Here is a 17671-nt window from a genome sequence, read left to right on the forward strand (position 1 = left end):
CTCGGTGGTGCAACGATCTCAGAGTCGCAGTTCAGATCGAAATCTCTCCTCCTCGAGTTTGATTTAATTATACGTATGTGTCCGCCCGATCGAAAGCAAACGAAACGCGTTTCCGTGCGCGTAAATTCGATTTATGGGCCTGCGCTTCGAGCCGGGCCCAAAAACTACCTGTCTGCGTGGCGGCTTACCTGAGATTGCTCGCACGACGATCGGGGCTGGTTTCTGGCCAGGCCAGACCAGTGGCCAAGGCAAAAACTGCACTCGTCGGCACATTCCTGGCCAAAATTGCAACTTTCAGCGACGAAGTTGACGTCTCGTGTTTGAAGAGTTTTTTGTCGCGAAATTACTGGCACTTTCGCAAGGTTGTCTAGGTCGGCTAGAACTCGAAATTGATCAATTTCGACCTTGCATTACCTTTGGCCAATTATGCGTCATGCGAGGGTCATTAGCCCATTAAGTGGGAGCTATATATAAAGCAGGCTGGTCCACCCTTTGCAACGAATCTGTAAAAATGGGCTTCCATGTGGGACGACAACTGCTGCTCGCCGGATTCCTCCTGGTTCTGCTGGAATTTGCACCGCCCTCGGAGGCCAGGCCACAGGTTCGGGGATTAGTTTGAGAAAATCGATGTTTGGTTAATTATGCCGCACCCAATACCCCCAGGAGGTGATCACTGTGGTAAAGGAGGAAACGGAGGTGATTAAGCAGGAGCAGGACGGTGACGACGACGATGACTCCTCCTCCGAAGAGACAGTGGAGGACTCCGGGGAGAATCGAAGACGCCGACGCGAGGTGAACACGGACAGCACTCTTTCCGCCCGAGCGGGTATCCCAGGTTTGCCTGATCCAGCCACCATTATCAAGATCGCTGAGCTTTTTCAATCCATAGGCGAGCAAATAGTTCCCATTCTCGTCGACGCAGTTCTGCCGAGCGCGGTGGCCGATCGCCTGTCCAGATCCGCAGAATCCGACCAGGAGGGAACCACCACCACCGAGAAGACCGAATAGATCCGATCAGACTTGGCTTGACTTCGATACCAATGACATGGATGGCTACTGATGTCTTAAATTATACTTTTATTTTTCTTTCATACGCTGTTTTAAAGCAGAATTTTCACGATACGAACCCAAGCACAGCAAACCATAAAATATATGAAAAAAAAATATGAAATGAAATTAACATAATATTTGGTTTGGGTAAGATTTCTATAAAAGTTTTAACGAAAGATGTGGTAAAAATAAAGCCGCTAATCGGCAAATATTTAAAATTAAGTGTGTAAACGTTCGACACAGTTTTGGAGGTAATTGGATAAATTATTATTTTTTTAACCAATAGTAAACGATAAACACCTCTAACTTGCTAGACGCCCATTTAATGACCAAAATACACAATCAAACGACTGTCAAATATTGACTCGCACTGCTACTTTTCGCAAGTAACTTTTTATAGAACGCACATTGAGAATTCAAATTAACTCTCATATTCAGGGTACTTCAGAGTATATAAACTTCGGATATTTATTTGTTTAAAATGTATGTCATACAAAAAAAAAAAAAAACAAAAGCCAGTCTGCTTTTAGTATTATTTTTTAAAGAGTTTCGTGATTAGTATGATCCGCGGTAGTCGTAATAAAATAGGCATTGAATCCATTTCTTTCGGTGCAACTTTTGTCCAATTTTCCGAATAATATCTCTTCAATATGGTCGATGGCCTCCGCGAGACTTCCGCCACAATAAAGGGTTTCCGTGAAAGTCATCAGTACCAGGGGATGAATGGACTTGAAAACGCACAGCTCATGAAGGCGATCCATAATTGCACCCACCATGCCTCTGATGAAATGGGCGTCAAAATGCTCTTCCCTGTATATCGGCTGGCAATGATTGTAAAATGCTTCTAACTTACTTCCATTAGAAAGACTCTTTTCTCCGGCACTTGTCGTGGCATTGTCGCTCGTCTGATTTGTTCTAGGATTTAACCTAAAGTGCTTTTGTTTAAATCCAGGTAATATTTTAGCTTCTAGCACACTTGGGAGTAGAAGTAGGAGTGCTGTCGTCCAAAAGGATATATAAGTAACAAGTTTCTAACAAAAAACACCTTTAAATAATTATAATATTGTTCCTAAGAGTTGTTCTTACCATCGCTCTAGTTGTTCACTCTGAACCCGATTGTAATTTTGTTGGGATGTTTTCCATTGCATCTAATTAGCTATTATTCGCTATACTTAACGTAATTTTCCACAGCCAATTGGGATTTATAATAGCTTCATGGTCTTGAATCCTCATATTTAAGTATGAGTTCTGATGGAAATGAAATAATAACCATATGCATATTCCGCGAAAATCAGAAGCAAAACTGACTGATTGGCTGTAAATTCATTCTGCCCCTAAGGATCGGATGCTGGGCATTAGCTCCTAATGAAATAATTATACCTGGTGACTGGTTTTTTACAAAGTATTGGTAGCCCATTTGCATAAATTGCAGGAGCAAGTATCTGCTGGCCTTATTTTCTTGATGTCTTCGTTAGTATCCTTATGCTCAAATGTGAATTTCAGGCCATTAAGCCAAATGACCTGACATGCCTACGATTCCCTTACCAAGATGCGGCCCTTAACTTTGTTTTTGCTTCACAACTTGAAAACGCATGGACTTCTGATCACTGAAAGGTGAATAGCCTTTTGATTCCTGTTTATATTCGTTTATTGTCAGTCCTTTAAAGCGGGCTTGGGTTAAGTCAATCTAAGTTTTAGAATTACATCTATACAGTTTCATGTTCCTGTATAATAACAGGAGAATCCATTTGGTAATTCCAATTCAAGAAAAGAAAGCAGACAAATATCTTAAGAACCCCCAATCGTGCTTAACATTCATTCTACATATTGTTTCCTCCATCCCGAAAGTATGCTTTTCTAAATACCGATTTCAGGTAAATAAAATCAGGTGTAAAATCGTGGTAGAGATGAGAAGCTTAGCTTTAAATAACTCCCCAAGAAATAAGAAATTTAGGTTCTATCTCGAATTTATTTATAAAATAAAAACACATTTCGTTTGTTCAAATCAATCCAATTAAATAATATACACGTATTAAAAAGTATCGCTTGCATTTCCAAAAGTACAAAAATATAGAAAAATAGATGAATAAAGCGAATAAACTTGGCAACTGGGGGCTGAGCCCCCAAACTGCCACCGTTCCATTAAGATGCATTATTAAGTACTATAATTAAATGATATAAAATCCTCGGCAACTATGAACGATCTATGTACATGACATCGGGATGTTTATGCTGATATTTATGAAGGTATATTGGAAGAATGATATACATATACATATAGAAAATATATCTATATAGAGATAGAGAGCAGTGTGCCAGCGATCTGTGATCCTTACGTGCGATCACCATGGATTGGATGCCCTTGAAATAATGTTTTTGTTTGCTTCTCCTTGTCGTTAACTGATTTTGATTTGCGAATTCGTTTTGGCTTAGATTTAGGCTTCGACTCCCTATGCTTACGTTTAATTTAAATGTACGGTAATTTAATTGGTAGCGTAATTAATTTATGCTTATGTTTGTTTCATGTTTGGCTGGCTGGCTGGTTGGCTGGCTGGCGGCTCTCTACTTATTACCCGCGTTGATCGGGACGCGCTGTCTCGCCGCGGAGTTGGAGTTCAGGGCCGGGTTGCACATCTCCGTGGTGAACTTGGAGAAGGTGTTGTGGAATCCGTTGACCTTTCCGTTGCGGACGGGCGTCACCTCGCCGTCCTTCAGGGCCTTGGCATGGCCGTTGGCATGTCCGTTGGCCTTCACAGCCGATTTGTCCTGGAGTTAAGTATATGTATTAAATATATATGAATATTAAGTAAGATCAATCCAGTCTTACCTTGCCATCACGCTTCACATAGGCGCGCTTGTAGAAGTTGGAGAACAGGAAGTAGAACATCACAGCATGGGCGCCGATGAAGTAGGCAAATCCGATGGGGTAGTTGCAGTCGTTCTTGAAGAACAGCTGGAAGGAGTGCACCATCACAAGGACGAACTGGATCATCTGCAGCACGGTGAGGTACTTCTTCCACCAGAGGTAGCGCTGGACCTTGGGTCCCATCGCTGCCAGCATGTAGTAGGCGTACATGATGATGTGGACGAAGGTGTTCAGGAAGCCGAAGAAGGTCGAGTGACCGCCGGGAGTGAACTTGACGCCCCACCAGACGGAGACGGGCATGATGCCGTGGTGGATCACGTGCAGAGTGGACACCTGGTCGTACCGCTTACGCATCACGAAGAAGAAGGTATCGAAGAACTCGGTGAACTTGGAGAAGTAGTACCACCAGCATCCCTCAGCGGTCTGTAAAATATAAAAATTTATTTTTTAGCAAATTGTATTTCATTTTAAATATTTCCACTAGTTTCTTTTTTAAATTAGTTTCTTTTGGTCTGCATATTAAAACAAATAAATAGTATTTCTTATGTTAAATTTTTGCAAAAACTTTCTTTATCGTATTTGTTTCTTTAAGTTTGAATATTTAAACAAATGATATTAATAGCATACCCTTCATAATACCCTTTTTATTTTAATATGAAAGTATCTTGCTCAGACATTGTCATTGTTCAGACATTGTCATCTTTTTGATTTAAAAAACTCTTTTAAGATAGCCTTACTCATAAAATTACCATAATGTTCTTGACAAAAATGAAACCCATCCAGAAACCGAATCGACCTAATCTTAACCTTAAACATGGCCAATCATTCAGAAGTTTTTTGTTATGCAAAAGCTTGATCACAGTTTCTGCGGTTTGGTTCCATTTGCCCTGGATCTAACGGATCTAACAAACCCCCAGCTTATCAATACCATAAGAAATATAGGTGATTTGCAAAATATTTCGCCCAGCGACTTTCTAACCCCGCCACTTTCTTTGGGTCGTTTACCCACTTTAGCCGGCTTGGCGACACACGTGAGGAGCCGAATACGGACATGACTTTAGCGCGCTTAGATATGGATGGGACTCTGAAATATTTAAATAGATTCTTGAATCGCACAAGCCACACGGCAGTTGGCGGTGGCCGGCCGGCTTTCGGCATCCATCCATTTCATTGTGATTAGCATAAGAGAACCTGTCGCGATTCCCGTCTTTTCTAATTTCTGTTCATCCCGTCGCGGCCAAAAACAGGTTGCTTACATAAAATCTAGCCCAGTCAACAAAAGAACCTTGCTGTTTGCCAACCATAAGCAAAAATTCTAAATTTATTGGCCGATGTTTGGCTGTACACATGCGACTATTTATTTAGCCGGCTATATAAAAGTCTCAGAAGTGCCAGAAGAAGCAGCTCCCTTATATACTTACACGTATCGCTTTGGGCGAGTAGGAATAATCAACGGGTTCGCATCTCAAGTTATAGCCGTTCAGCCATCCGCCTATGCAGGACTATAAATACAGAACACAGGGTTGATTACAATTCTGGGGAACTTATTAAGTTTATAATCATTGATTACCTCGTAAAACAGCCAGGCACTGAAGATCACTTGGGCGGCATTGTAGACGATCAAGACTTTGCGCAGCTCAAAGGGTTTTCTGTTTTCCATCAGCTTCGGGCCGAGTACCTTTGGGGAACAGAAAATAATTGTTAGTGGTCGTAGTTGCTAATGAAATGTTTCCCACAAACTGTGTAATTGCATCCCCTTTCCCTGGCATCTTCTACAAGTTTTTTCACAGTGTCTTCGCGAGTCATTTAACATAATCAAATAGAGGCCAAAGCCTGTTGCAGCAATTATCAAATCAAATCAATCGACAGCGACCGAGTTTGTTTGTTGGTTTTGTGACAAGTTTGTTGCCTAAGTCTTTTGTTTGGCCATCTCCCCATGTGAAAGTAAGTTAAATGCTTTTGTCAAATTATGAATGTGAACCAATGCAAAGCGGGAAACCTAAATAGAAATCGTTTTTCGAATTGATTTTTTAGTTTTTTTTTTTCAAAAATTTTGCATAATCGTAGCCCAGTGCCTGGGTCACATTTCGACACCGCCGACTGCGAGGAAAGATCGCACAAATCGCACAGATCGGATGGCCCTGAACCTCATTTCTGATTTCGCAGTCATCTTGCCAAGCAATACATAAAATAAAGACAAAAACGAAACTAGTTTTTGCGAAGGATCCAGAAAGGCACTCCCTGGCTAATCATATAATCAGAATGCATCCATTTATGGTCTAGAATTTCAGCACTAATTGCCTTGTTTTGTTCGGTTTTTTATGTATTTCATAAAGTCCTCCTGATGTTCTTCCCCATTCCCAATAATTATAGATAGGTGATTCCCAATTGGAGACTGCGAAGCCACTTACCTTCACACAGTACGCGTATGTCAGACTGATGGCTATCGTGGGGAACGGCGAGCTCATGAGCGGGTAGTCTCGTGTTCGCGGATCCGATTTGTTGTCCATAAGATCCCGCCATCCATCGTAGAATTTTGTGAGGTACTCCTGCAAGTGCAAAAAGATTATGGAGATCGATTAGTCAAGTGTTTTGTGAGGGATTGGCTAATCGCCGGAGGCAATTAGCTCGTTTAGCGAGATCAAGTGTCAAATCAATAAATTTGTAACTTTGGCGATTGCAACACTGCAACATAGTTTCCGAGGCAAATCGGAGGCTGGCAAAGTTCACAGAGGCGGACAACTGATTGATTATGACTATTGTGAGGTTTTTTGTTTCGGATTTTGGTTTTAATTAAACGTAGGGGCAATCAAACATATGTTGCAAGCGACGACGAAAACAAAGCCAGTGCAGTGGCTCGGAAAGAAATCAGTTGGCCAAAAACTGCATTCTGCACAAATTTCCGTATGGAGCTCACCATTAGCCCATTAGCCGACACAAACCATGATTTTGTATCATATTTGTGCGCGGTAATTTCCCATTGTCGATTAGCACTGAACGATGCCAGTCGCAAAACTATATAGGCATCAAAATAAAATGAAAAATCCAATGGAAAAACTGGTGCAGCCGGCTTGCGGCTATGTTGCAATCCGCAATGGCCTCTTATCCGTGTGATAAATAAGAAAACAAAGCAATCTAGAAATGATTGGACAGTCTGACCGACTGACTGACTGAATGGCTGGCCAACAAAGAAGAAAAACGGGGGGCCTGGAGAAGGGGCTGATGACAAAGACCCACACTGTGGGGATGTCAGGAAAAGCTAAACCAGTTCCGCGAGTGTTAATCGTCGCTTAAATAGTTAAATACCTGACTGGCGGCAATTAAAGAAAACAACGCTACTCTTAATTGCGGCGAGGGTAGCTGCCGATTCCGATTCCGCAGAGGGGTTAGGGTTGACTTAATTGATACAAACAAATCAGGGGCGTAGTGGCAGGGGTGGCGGTACGCCGCGGAATGCCAAGGACTAATGCGATTGGGAAAGCGGTATTTGTTTCGCCAATTAATTTTGTTGTCATCATCAACATAACTTAATTAATTCAATAAAAGCCAACTTTCAGTAATTGAAAATTGTAATAAAAATATGAAACCTCATTACAATTCAGTGGGTTTTGCATTGATTCTTACAAATTCAATTGTGAAATAACTCCAGCAGAGTATTATAGCCCACTTTTGTGGTTTCAAAAATTATTATTATTTCTTTTCAGGCCACATAACTTCGAATCTAAAGCTAGAGAACCATATGCATTGATTCCAACTCTCAAATTACTAAAAATCCTAGATTTATGTTTCTGTAACCAAACACAACTTCCTGGTTTTTAATACAGGTGTCATTTCTTTAAATAATATACTTTTGCCCGTTATGACTATTATTTTGGGTCGTTTAATATGTTCCAGTTATGCATACCCCAAATATGCAATTTGCCCGCTAAGTGCCTTGCCCCAAAAATTTGTTCGAGTTACCGAAAACTCAGATTGGCTCTTAAAGTCGCTCTAAAATTAAACGTGTGGAATTAAACGTTCTCGGACCGCCCCAGAGCGTTTTTTTCACCATATTTTGCATAACACCTGAGTCTGGGAATTAACAACGCCACTGGCCATTCGCAGCTCATCCATCAAGTGTGGCCGGCGGGCCGCCAGAGTTTGTCGTGCACTTGCAACCGCGCCAGAGGCAGGTGGAGAGGCTTAGGATGCAAAACAATGCTCATATGTCGCCAGGGTACGTCAGCAATCATCATGGGGGATGGAGCCTCTCGGGCGGGTGGCGATCGCGGATCGACGATCGAGTGCTAAAAGCTGCGTCATGCCGTTTGTTCATTAGTGAACTCTGTCCGCCATTAGGCCGCCAGGTGAACTTACTGACCGACTGCCAGCCGACGATGTGGGAGTGGCCCGGGCCGACCGTAATGAGAGTGTGTAATTGCTGGTTTCTTTGGGAGAACCGCAGTGCTGGCCAAACATTTTTGGGCCTCAGTGTCCATCTCGCTCTGGCTATCGTGTTGCAAGATTTATTGAAATTTCAGTCACTCCACCGATCAAAGAAATGACTGGCAAATTTTTCTATTACACAGCTGACGTAATTCGGGAATACTCGTGTCGCCAGTGAAGCGTCTCAGAAAGATGAGTCAGGTCTGGTTAATATCAAAGGTCTGGCCAAGATATAAAATTGCTCTAAAGAGTCCGGAAGGGACGGCATCTCGCAACTTAACAATGTCGCTGTTGATTGCATCTAATTAAGATTCACTTTCCAAGAGAGATTTTCACTTTTTTGGGTGCGTGCTAGATAATTGAATTCAAGGAAAGACGGAAAAGCTGAAAGTGCAAAGTTGTGCTGGAATCTGGGAGAAACTTTAATCACTTTATCCAAATAAGACAAGTAAGACAAATTTTAAAACCCATAATTTATTCCAAGGAGTACTTTTCTGAATGAAAATGAAGTTTAGTTCTGTTTTGCGAGGAAAAATAAAACTTTGCTAGACTTTTACAGCTTCCGGTGCTTTGGTATTTAAGGTAAATTTCAAGCTTTCTCGAAGGTTGAAGATTTATGGCTCATGGCGTAGGTGAGGTTCAAGTATAGTTATGACCGATTATAAACAGCAGTTATGGCAGACACCGATGGTGGTTATTAAGTAATTTGCATTGCACTCTCGCCCGCCGGCTGACGTAGGTCAGCAACGACAGTTTTAATTTCACATATTTTATGCATTTGATTAAGGAAATCGAGGAAAATCACTAGCGATGAGCGTCATAAAACCCGTTTTCTCACACTAACTGGGTGAGATCCATTAAGATGAAAATAGTGTATACTTAGCAAGGCGTTAAAGCCATGGACTGCCGCTAAGTGCAATTAAATTTAATTGTCGGTCTGCGTTGTATTTGTTATAGTCTACTTTTGCCACTCAACCTGTCAGCCGGTGTCCGAATTGTTGGTTTTTGTTGGTCGCTGCATTTCCGAGTGGGGGGCCGGGGCGCTCTAGTTAGAACCGCCATTTACGGTCATTGGCTTAATAGATTAACCAGTTTTCCGGCCACATTTCGGCTGGAGGAAGTTCATGCCGGTGTCTGTGCCGGAACCATAAGGAATTTCATTCATAGTCGGCTGCTTTGTGGTCGCTCCGCCAATCAGTTTATCCAATGATCTGTCATAATTTGATCTATCATGCAAAGGCATAATTTGTCATGTCGGAGCTGCTAGGCTGTTTCTTGTTTTCGTGATCTTATCGAGAGCCAAACAAAAGACTCAAGACACGAACCTGCCGGACAAAAAACAAGTGTTTACGGGCGGGGGCGTAAAGTTCGACAGTCATCGTGTTGATGGTTTTTGTTCAGCGAGTAGTGCGCACTTTGGCTGCATTAATCAGGCAGTGGATATACATCGTATTAGTAAATTTCCTAGCGCTGACTTGAATTCGAAAGAGCGGCACTCGATTCCGGTGAATTATTTGAAGTCGGGAATGCAATAAAAATCAAATCCAAACAATATACGCACTAAAAACGCAAATGCGGCAAACAGACTGGGTGGTCGGGGAATACATAGAAGTTATAGATATAGAAGCTGTGGGACGTAAACAAAATTAACTGGCCATCTGTAAGCTCGGAGCAAATCTGAAATTATACTTTTAGCGCGGATCGCGCGGTTTGTTGAACTTTGTTTTTGCCAAAGCAAATTAAATAAAATAAGGCATAGAAACAAAAAACAGGACAAAGTAAGGGGAAACCGGTATATGTAAAGATCAACAAAATGGGGAATATATATATATGTCTATATGTACACTCGAAGAAATAAGACGAGAGCTATTAATTTCATTTTATAAATTATGGTCCCATTATATTTATTTACTTTTTTGCATAATTTTAGACCATAAACATGGCACGAATACATCTAGAATCAGAGATATCAGTACATGCCATAAATAACACTTTTTGTTTGTTGTGTATACGAATTCTAAATGATTGTTTTACGACGGATCTGCGAAATGGTTGGCCAATATTTGGCAACATTCAGTGATTCACATCAGTAGGCTTTGGTGTAATCCCCCTTTATATCGATTTCTGCCGATTCACGATGATGTTGATGATGTTTATTTCAGAATTTTAGCTTCTTAGCAAGTCGTCTCTTTTGGCTAAAATTAGACAAAAAAAAATCATCAGCTGTTGCCTATGCCATTTTGGCCGTCGTTTGGACTTTGGCCCAGCAAACATGGCAGTTGGAAATGTATTGTAGTGTTAGCTATTACATAAAGCCGGCTGGCTTTGGTCAGTTTGCGTAAGCCGCAGCAACATAGCATCGCATCTCTGGCCAAATGCTGACCCTTTTTCGCTTTCTTTGGTTCACACGCGCTGGGCTCCAAATGCTTTCCCTAAAAACCCACAAAAATGCTTCCGTCAGCAACAGCATCCAGTACCACCAATACCACCACCATCGGCGGCAAGTGTAAAGAGGCATTTGTAATTGTTGTGGCTGCTGCTTCGGCTGCTGCTGCTGCTGTTGCGCGTTACATTTTAACGCTTCATTATGCGCCATAAAGCCAAAGTCGAGGTCCGAGCACCAAGCACCAAGCACCGATCACCCAGCACCGAGCACCTTAAAGTCCGGAGCACGGACAAATGAGTTAAAATTTACAGTGCCCATGATTTGATGCCGGCGATGAGTTGACCATTCACCATTCATATCCACCATCATTGTTCCACCGATGTCGCCATCGATAGGCGGAGTAGCTCCCCAAACTGGCCCCATCTGGGCCAGTGACTAAGCTCCGGACTGGTACTGCTGCCTACTGGGAAAAATCATAGCACTCGGCTTGACGGACAATGATTGTTTTTAGTCGCACCCGCTTATGACAATTTGTTGCCCTAATGTGTTGCCAGTGACTGTGTAATAAGTGAGGCCACTTGTCTCTAATCGCAGCTCACTGGGCACTGGGTTGGGCAAGTTGTCTGGGAATCACAGTGGTATAGGCTTTTAAATATTCAAATCCATGGAAGACATACTGAAATCTATACTAAAATCGGAAATATTTTATTTCAAAATCAATAGAGTATTTGGAAAAATTCATTTCCATCCAATTTATTTTGAATAACTTAAATGAAAGTAGTCCACTTTTTTTTGCAGTGGCATATCTATGCCAAAACCTCAGACGTATTCAGGGCTGTTGTGGCTAACATTCCCGCTTGGTTTTTTTTGTTGATTTAACTAATTAATACCACTATTCCGATTTCAATGCCAGCGTCTTTCGGTTTATTATTCATTCAGGCTAGCTGGGAGAGAGATAATGCCAAAGGCAGCCATCCCGAACCACAATGCTTGCTAAATCCGAATCAGACCAGCTGCATTTTTTATCATACAAATGTTTTGACTTTGCACAATTTGACCCGAAAGTTAATATAAATCAATGACACCGAAACATATTTGCCAACATTTGCATTGGACCTGGGGGTTATGGGACCAGCGGGCAGGCAATCGGTTTGGATTGCCGGATCGGCAAAAGCAATTAAATTATCAGTGACAGCACTGGCAGCAGCAGCAACCATCGAACAACAAAAATGTTATTAACACTTAACAACATGTTGGCAATTAATTAAATCAAGCGTCCAAAGGCCCCACCCCCGTTTCTTTTATCTTCGAGTTCCGTCCCAGACGCCAACCAACTGCCCCGAAAAGGTATCCGACGGGTTTTGAGTTTCAAATGCATAATTGGGAAGACAACAAAGCATCATCTCCGGAGCTTGGAGGACTTGGAGGGCGGCTGGCGACTTGCGGGAATGAAGATGATGAAGGTGTTGAGGCTGCGATGTAGTAACAGACATCGGTTCAAATCTTAACATTTTTTAGTACGTATTTCTTTACAAGGTTAACCGGCTAGTCGGTTTACTGACTGGGATTTTGGATTTTGGATTTCTGTATTTTTTTTTTTACATTTTATTTTGGATTTTTGCAATTGAAGAGGGAGAAGGTGAGGTGGGATGAACAGGTGACAGCTCCAACTGTCTAAATCTCTTTCTTCTCAGTTGATTTTTAATTTGATTTATTTTAATGACGTTTATATAAGTCTCATCTGCCGGGGCGGCACTAAGCAATTTGCACAGGCTACAAAACTGATGCTGAAATAAGAAAAAAAATTATGGTTTCCCGTTTGTAGAGTCGGTCAGTCAGCCCCGCCGCATAATTGTCCAGCTCAACACTTTTACTTTCCCAGCAGCGAGTGAGAAAAAGCAAAAGAAAAAGCACCAAGCTGAGGTTTAAAGGGCCAAACAGGTTTGCACCCATATGATCGAATCGAATCGAATCGAATCGGATTGTATTGGATCGGCGTTGAATCGATGCTGAAGCCAAACTCGTGTCGCACTTAATGATTTTCGATCATTAAAGAAAAAATTGCTTTCAATAGACAAGCCGAAGAAAAATCAAATTTATATACAACAGATACAGATACAGATAAAGATACAAAGATACAGATACACGAACCTGCGCAACATTAAAATCAATTTATAGGTCAAGTTGAGCGCAGCAGTGAGCGAAAGAGCGGAAAGAGCAGTGCCGGACAGCACGAGAGAAGCTGAGTATCTGTATCTGCAACTGGCTTGTGAAGCTGAGATTCAGGTTCAGCTTGCGACTTTTACTCCAGCGGCATCCCGTCTAATATGACGGCGGGGATGATGCAACAGCACCACGCATACACCTGTACAATTTTTTAAATGCGTAAACAAATCTTCGGCAAATGGAAAGCCGCAAAGAAAACACCCAACCAGATCCCCAGAAAATAAAAAAAACAATAAAACCGAACATAAAGCACTGATCGCAGCCCAATGATCGATTCGGCATTAAGCATTCCCAGGCGATGTTGTGGGTCAAGTTGAAAATGCAGCGAGCTGAAGTTTGCTTTCAATCTGCGCGCGACTTGCACGCGATCAAAAACGCGCGCAGCAGGCAACTCGGAGCGATTTCAACAGCGATCAAGAGAAGCAGCAGCAAACAACATTTACTGCACTTGCCACACAGACGATATAGTATATGAACGTATATATCATATTTGATAACTGAGAAAAATGTATTTTTAATATATTTGTAATTTAGAATTGGTTTTAAGATTGTATCTTTAAGAAATATAATTGATAACTATTATTTTTCAATTGAAACATTAAAGTTAAGAGGTTCTTAATTTTTTCTTTAAATTCTCATCATTTTTCCCTATTTTTGTAAGTGTATAGATTCTTGTTTACTTGGTTTTGAGAAGAAGTTTTCCAACCAGAAAAAAAATCGCGTTAATTTGGCAATCGAATCTGGCTTGTAGTTGTTTGGTTGGCAGTAGTCGCCCGCTTGTCGTTGGCCTAAAATTCCAAGTAATTGGTGCAAGACATTTGTTGCTTTTATTTTTATTTCTGCAGGTTGAGGGTGCTCTTGGAGGCGGGTTTTTCTGCCCGCTCACCCAACGCAGACGGGCGCGTTTCGGACGCGTTTCAAGTTGCAAGTTGCTTAAATGCCACACTTTTTGTTGCTGCTGCCGCATTCATAGGCTCGCTTAATAGTCAAGTGCACAGCTGCAAATACTCAGACTGCTGGCCAACGGTGCGTAAGTGTTAGTACCTCCAAAATGCCATTTGTGAGCCCCAATTCAATAATTTAGCTGATTCATTCTACATTGCATCCACCGAGGAGTGTTTTTGAGTTCAAATTATTTGATTATTTTTTTTGCTGCTTTCAGTACCCACATACAGTATTTGTTCGATGTTGCCAGTCAGGTTAGGCATTTGCATTAATAATGGCATACAGCGATTTGTCTTTAAATTCGGGTGTTTAAAGTACAATTCCAGGCCGAGTGTCGAACTCTTAATTTGAATACTTGTCTCTTGTCCTCTGCCCTGCTGACGTTTCCCAGTTCCCGTAAATCGACAATAATGTAATTAAGCAAGCAATGACTTTTAGCTCCTCAATCATTTTATATTCGCTTACTCAACGAATTCAGGTATCTCACAAATTTCAATGTTGATTTTGACACAAAAATTATTTAATTGCCATCCTTAGATTTGAAATATTTTTGCGTTGAATGTGAGCCTTTTTTTGACAAATAAATTCTACTTCTTTATGTTCCAATAGTATTTGTTTGAAGATAAGTTGTAACGAAATTAAGATATTTTATTTGAGAAATTCAAAGTCAACATCCTTTTTATTTACTGCATTTAATTAGCCCTTTTAGCTAAAAATACTGTGTATTTTAATATGTATTATGCATCTTATTTAAATAGTTTAAGTTCTCTTAGTAACGTAGAAGTGACACTTTAATTTTCGAATTGGTTAAACTTTAATTTTATTTCTTACAGCACGCGACCTAATTAAAAATCACTAAACCTTATACATTTTGTTTCGTATTTGAAAATTAGCAAACCACTCAAAAAACAATAAAATATGCCAAGCCAGCGATGTTCGATGTAATTTAAAGCCTGTTATTTTTAGTGTGTTTTAACAACCTTTGGCTTTATCTTGGCTGTCTAATCTCAAACAGCCAATAATTAAACTGCAAATGACACTTACTTCAATCTCGGCCCGATAAGAGTCCATAAATATCGTCATTGTCGAGGTTTCTCTGTCGTGTTATAGAGTTTTCACTCTCTTTCCTGGTCTTATCAGTGTTAAGGGAGAAAATGGATACAAGTAGTGAGAAAAATCCTGGCACACTTGGTTTTTTAATATTTTTTCTTAAAGAATTTAACACAGAGACTAAAGACAATTGTTTTTGCAGGTATGTGAATATCGCGCATACGCCGCGTGTGCCAAACAAATGAAAACTAGAGCACAGCACTGAGATCGCTGTCACATGCGGCGAACCTTATCGCTGCGCTGGCTCTCTTTTTTTTTAATTTCATATTTTATTTATCTTGCTGGCTCTCCCCCCAAAAATCAGCTGAGAGCCAAACAAATAAACGACGTCGCCGTAGTCGTAGCAGTCGCTGTCACCGTCCCCGTCGACATCGACGTCGCTAACTGTCTCTCTAAGTGGCCGAGCGCCTAACAGGGAATGCAAGCAAATCGGCTGATTAAGGCACATTTTTATTATGATGACTGGGCGGCGCAGTTTGGCGGCTCGGCGCTGGGCGGCTCTGACCAAGTGGCCTAGTAAATAGTGAGTTTTGCCCGCCAGCGTCTTTGCACTTTTCAGTGTCAAAAGAGCCAAACACCACAAAACACAGCCGCCAAACTGCGCCAAAGAGTTGAAAGAAAAAAATAAATACTTTCGGCAAAAGTCGAAGTCAAAAATAAAATCGAGGTGTAATAATTATTGTGTAAGCGGCCAAAAGGAGAAGAAAACAACTCGAAGATTTGAATAAGTTTCGATTTCTGGGCTGGCTGTTTTTGAGTTTTTTTTTTTTTAGCTTTTTGTGTAAAATGGTGCAATGCTCGGAGCCCGAAACACCAAGTCTGATCATTAGCCAGCGGCATCTGTGATTGGTAAACCCTCTGGTATTTTTTGTTTTACTTCGAATTTCGAATTTGCAGAGACATCCCATCGCATCGCAAGCTGGCTTAAATGAATATGAAAATCACGGGATTTCTACACCGATCAGATGCAGCATCTGCAATGATGAGCGGAAATTTTACACGAAAGGGGTTTTCTTTTCAAACCTTTTCTAAATTGGCTTATACATGTCATTAAAGGAGAGAAATAAATATTATAAATTGATTTTTATGATAAAAAAATGCGGAACATTTTTGAAACATTTTTTTCCTCTCTGTAAGATGAACAAAAACGATTGGCCTGGCCGTGAGGGCCATCATTTCACTTGGCCAGGCCTCAGTTATCCAGTTATCCCGGTTAAAATTCAAGGTCAGCACTGCAGTGCATTTCCGTGTGAAATGTTGTCGGGCCAGCTCTCTTGGCCAGCTAACCGAAAGCTATAGCCTTATAGCCACCTAGCCTTCACTTCACTTGACCGCCACAGAGCTATGTCGTTGGTGTTGCTGTTGCTGCAGTTACTGGTGTTGCTGCTGCCACGACAGACGTAACAAGGCAGCAGCGTCGAAATAAGTGCAGCACTTGCAATTTCGGTGTGCAACTCAAGTGCGAATGGCTCTAGCAAAACAGAAAACGTTCACGTTTTTGGGCCGAAAGCGAGGAAAGCGGGGAAAGAGCCGTCGAAAGGTCTGCGCGGCGTCGGCAAAATTGCTATTTGAGAGCAAGACATTGGAAAACCTTGCTGGCGAATGTCTTGTGTACTTGAAAGCGAAAACCAGTTGGTGCAGCAACTTTGGTGTTTTTCCACATCTACTTCTCACTTCCAAAGAAAGCGAAAAGAACCAGCCTGGAATGTGAGGTAAACGGAAAGGTTTCTCGATGAATAATCACCTGTATGAATGCCTTCCTGCCTCGCAGCCTTCTTGCCTCTGGGCCTCTCAGGAGGCTATTCAATTTACGCAATTAACTGTAGGCATAATATTTACAGCAAAATTATCGCGCATGTTGTAAGAGTCGTTTGCATCGCGGGGGGTTTTCGGATTATTTTCTCGATTTTCCATATAAAAAATATATTTTTTCAAGCATTTAATAACAGTCGCCAGCCCCCTTGTAGACGAGTCGTGTGGAAAGGGTCATTTGTCAGATTGATGGAAAGCCCAGCCGTAATCGCATTTGTGTATTTTTATTTGGGCTTGCATGCGCAGCATCTTGCTTAAAATTATAGGTTTATAACCAATTTGAATGTTGCACATGGGAGGATTAAAGTTTGCACAATATTTCAGGTTAAAGGGGGGATCCCCATGACGATCTCTAACCTTTCGGAGATTTTCAGGAGAAAACCAGCCATTCAATAGCCTCTTCATACTTTGACACTTGATGACGTTTGTCTTTTTTCCATATTTTATATTTTTCTAAACTTACCATTTTCTTTAATTTGCTGGTTTAGGGCACTAGAAGTCGAATTATCTTTTTTCAGAGATTTTTTCACTTGGCTAGCTTGCAGAGACTACCTCGGCTTTGGCAAACGAATTATCACTTTAGTCCACAGATTATCCTGGATTTTATTTGAAATTCTTTCAGTGTTTCAGTTTTTGGTGATTAACACGCACTGTATGTCATTTTTTTTTGTTTTGAGGGGTTGCTCGATGGGAGATCACAGGCGGGAAACAGAAACTCTGGCGGGAGGAGCGATGCTACTGCGGATGCTGCTGCTGCGCTGGTGGACTCAACTGGACAGCAACTGGACAGCGACTGGGCGAGCGAGCGCTTTTCACATTCAAATCAAAAACACTGAAATAAGTTTGATTTC

The 17671-nt window shown here is 41.4% G+C and overlaps 3 protein-coding genes across 5 annotated transcripts; 1 reads left to right on the forward strand and 2 right to left on the reverse strand.

Annotated features, from left to right (window-relative positions):
• Positions 1-246: 246 nt before the first annotated feature.
• LOC6501228 (antennal-specific protein OS-C) lies at positions 247-1149 on the forward strand. 2 transcript variants are annotated; one of them, XM_001954767.4, is made up of 3 exons: positions 247-601; positions 664-835; positions 890-1149. In XM_001954767.4, exons 1-3 carry the CDS (start codon positions 512-514, stop codon positions 1006-1008), a joined length of 381 nt encoding a protein of 126 aa, XP_001954803.1. In that variant the 5' UTR covers positions 247-511; the 3' UTR covers positions 1009-1149. The 2 variants fall into 2 exon arrangements, with proteins under 2 accessions (XP_001954803.1, XP_014766954.1); XM_014911468.3 differs by having other exon boundaries at positions 902-1149.
• Positions 1150-1500: 351 nt separating this feature from the next.
• Positions 1501-2185, reverse strand: LOC26514562. The gene is made up of 2 exons (XM_014911816.3): positions 2137-2185; positions 1501-2081 (listed from the first exon to the last, which is right to left on the reverse strand). Exons 1-2 carry the CDS (start codon positions 2137-2139, stop codon positions 1590-1592), a joined length of 495 nt encoding a protein of 164 aa, XP_014767302.1. The 5' UTR covers positions 2140-2185; the 3' UTR covers positions 1501-1589.
• Positions 2186-2999: 814 nt separating this feature from the next.
• On the reverse strand, positions 3000-17670 carry LOC6499356 (elongation of very long chain fatty acids protein). Of its 2 annotated transcripts, none has more exons than XM_014910544.3 (6): positions 17284-17670; positions 6328-6465; positions 5487-5594; positions 5338-5418; positions 3878-4339; positions 3000-3816 (listed from the first exon to the last, which is right to left on the reverse strand). In XM_014910544.3, exons 1-6 carry the CDS (start codon positions 17284-17286, stop codon positions 3613-3615), a joined length of 996 nt encoding a protein of 331 aa, XP_014766030.1. In that variant the 5' UTR covers positions 17287-17670; the 3' UTR covers positions 3000-3612. The 2 variants fall into 2 exon arrangements, with proteins under 2 accessions (XP_014766030.1, XP_001954804.1); XM_001954768.4 differs by lacking the exon at positions 17284-17670 and adding an exon at positions 14943-15043.
• Position 17671: the final 1 nt, after the last annotated feature.

This window comes from Drosophila ananassae, chromosome 2L (assembly GCF_017639315.1).
Source record: "Drosophila ananassae strain 14024-0371.13 chromosome 2L, ASM1763931v2, whole genome shotgun sequence".
Lineage (NCBI taxonomy): Eukaryota > Metazoa > Arthropoda > Insecta > Diptera > Drosophilidae > Drosophila > Drosophila ananassae.

Coding starts and splice junctions, on each gene's coding strand:
- LOC6501228 (XM_001954767.4), top strand. CDS start 512: ATGGGCTTCCATGTGGGACGACAACTGCTGCTCGCCGGATTCCTCCTG. Junction 602..663: donor CCTCGGAGGCCAGGCCACAG/GTTCGGGGATTA, acceptor CAATACCCCCAG/GAGGTGATCACTGTGGTAAA. Junction 836..889: donor CGCCCGAGCGGGTATCCCAG/GTTTGCCTGATC, acceptor TTCAATCCATAG/GCGAGCAAATAGTTCCCATT.
- LOC6499356 (XM_001954768.4), bottom strand. CDS start 14,981: ATGACGATATTTATGGACTCTTATCGGGCCGAGATTGAA. Junction 5,419..5,486: donor GTGCCTGGCTGTTTTACGAG/GTAATCAATGAT, acceptor CTGTATTTATAG/TCCTGCATAGGCGGATGGCT. Junction 3,817..3,877: donor ATGTGAAGCGTGATGGCAAG/GTAAGACTGGAT, acceptor ACTTAACTCCAG/GACAAATCGGCTGTGAAGGC.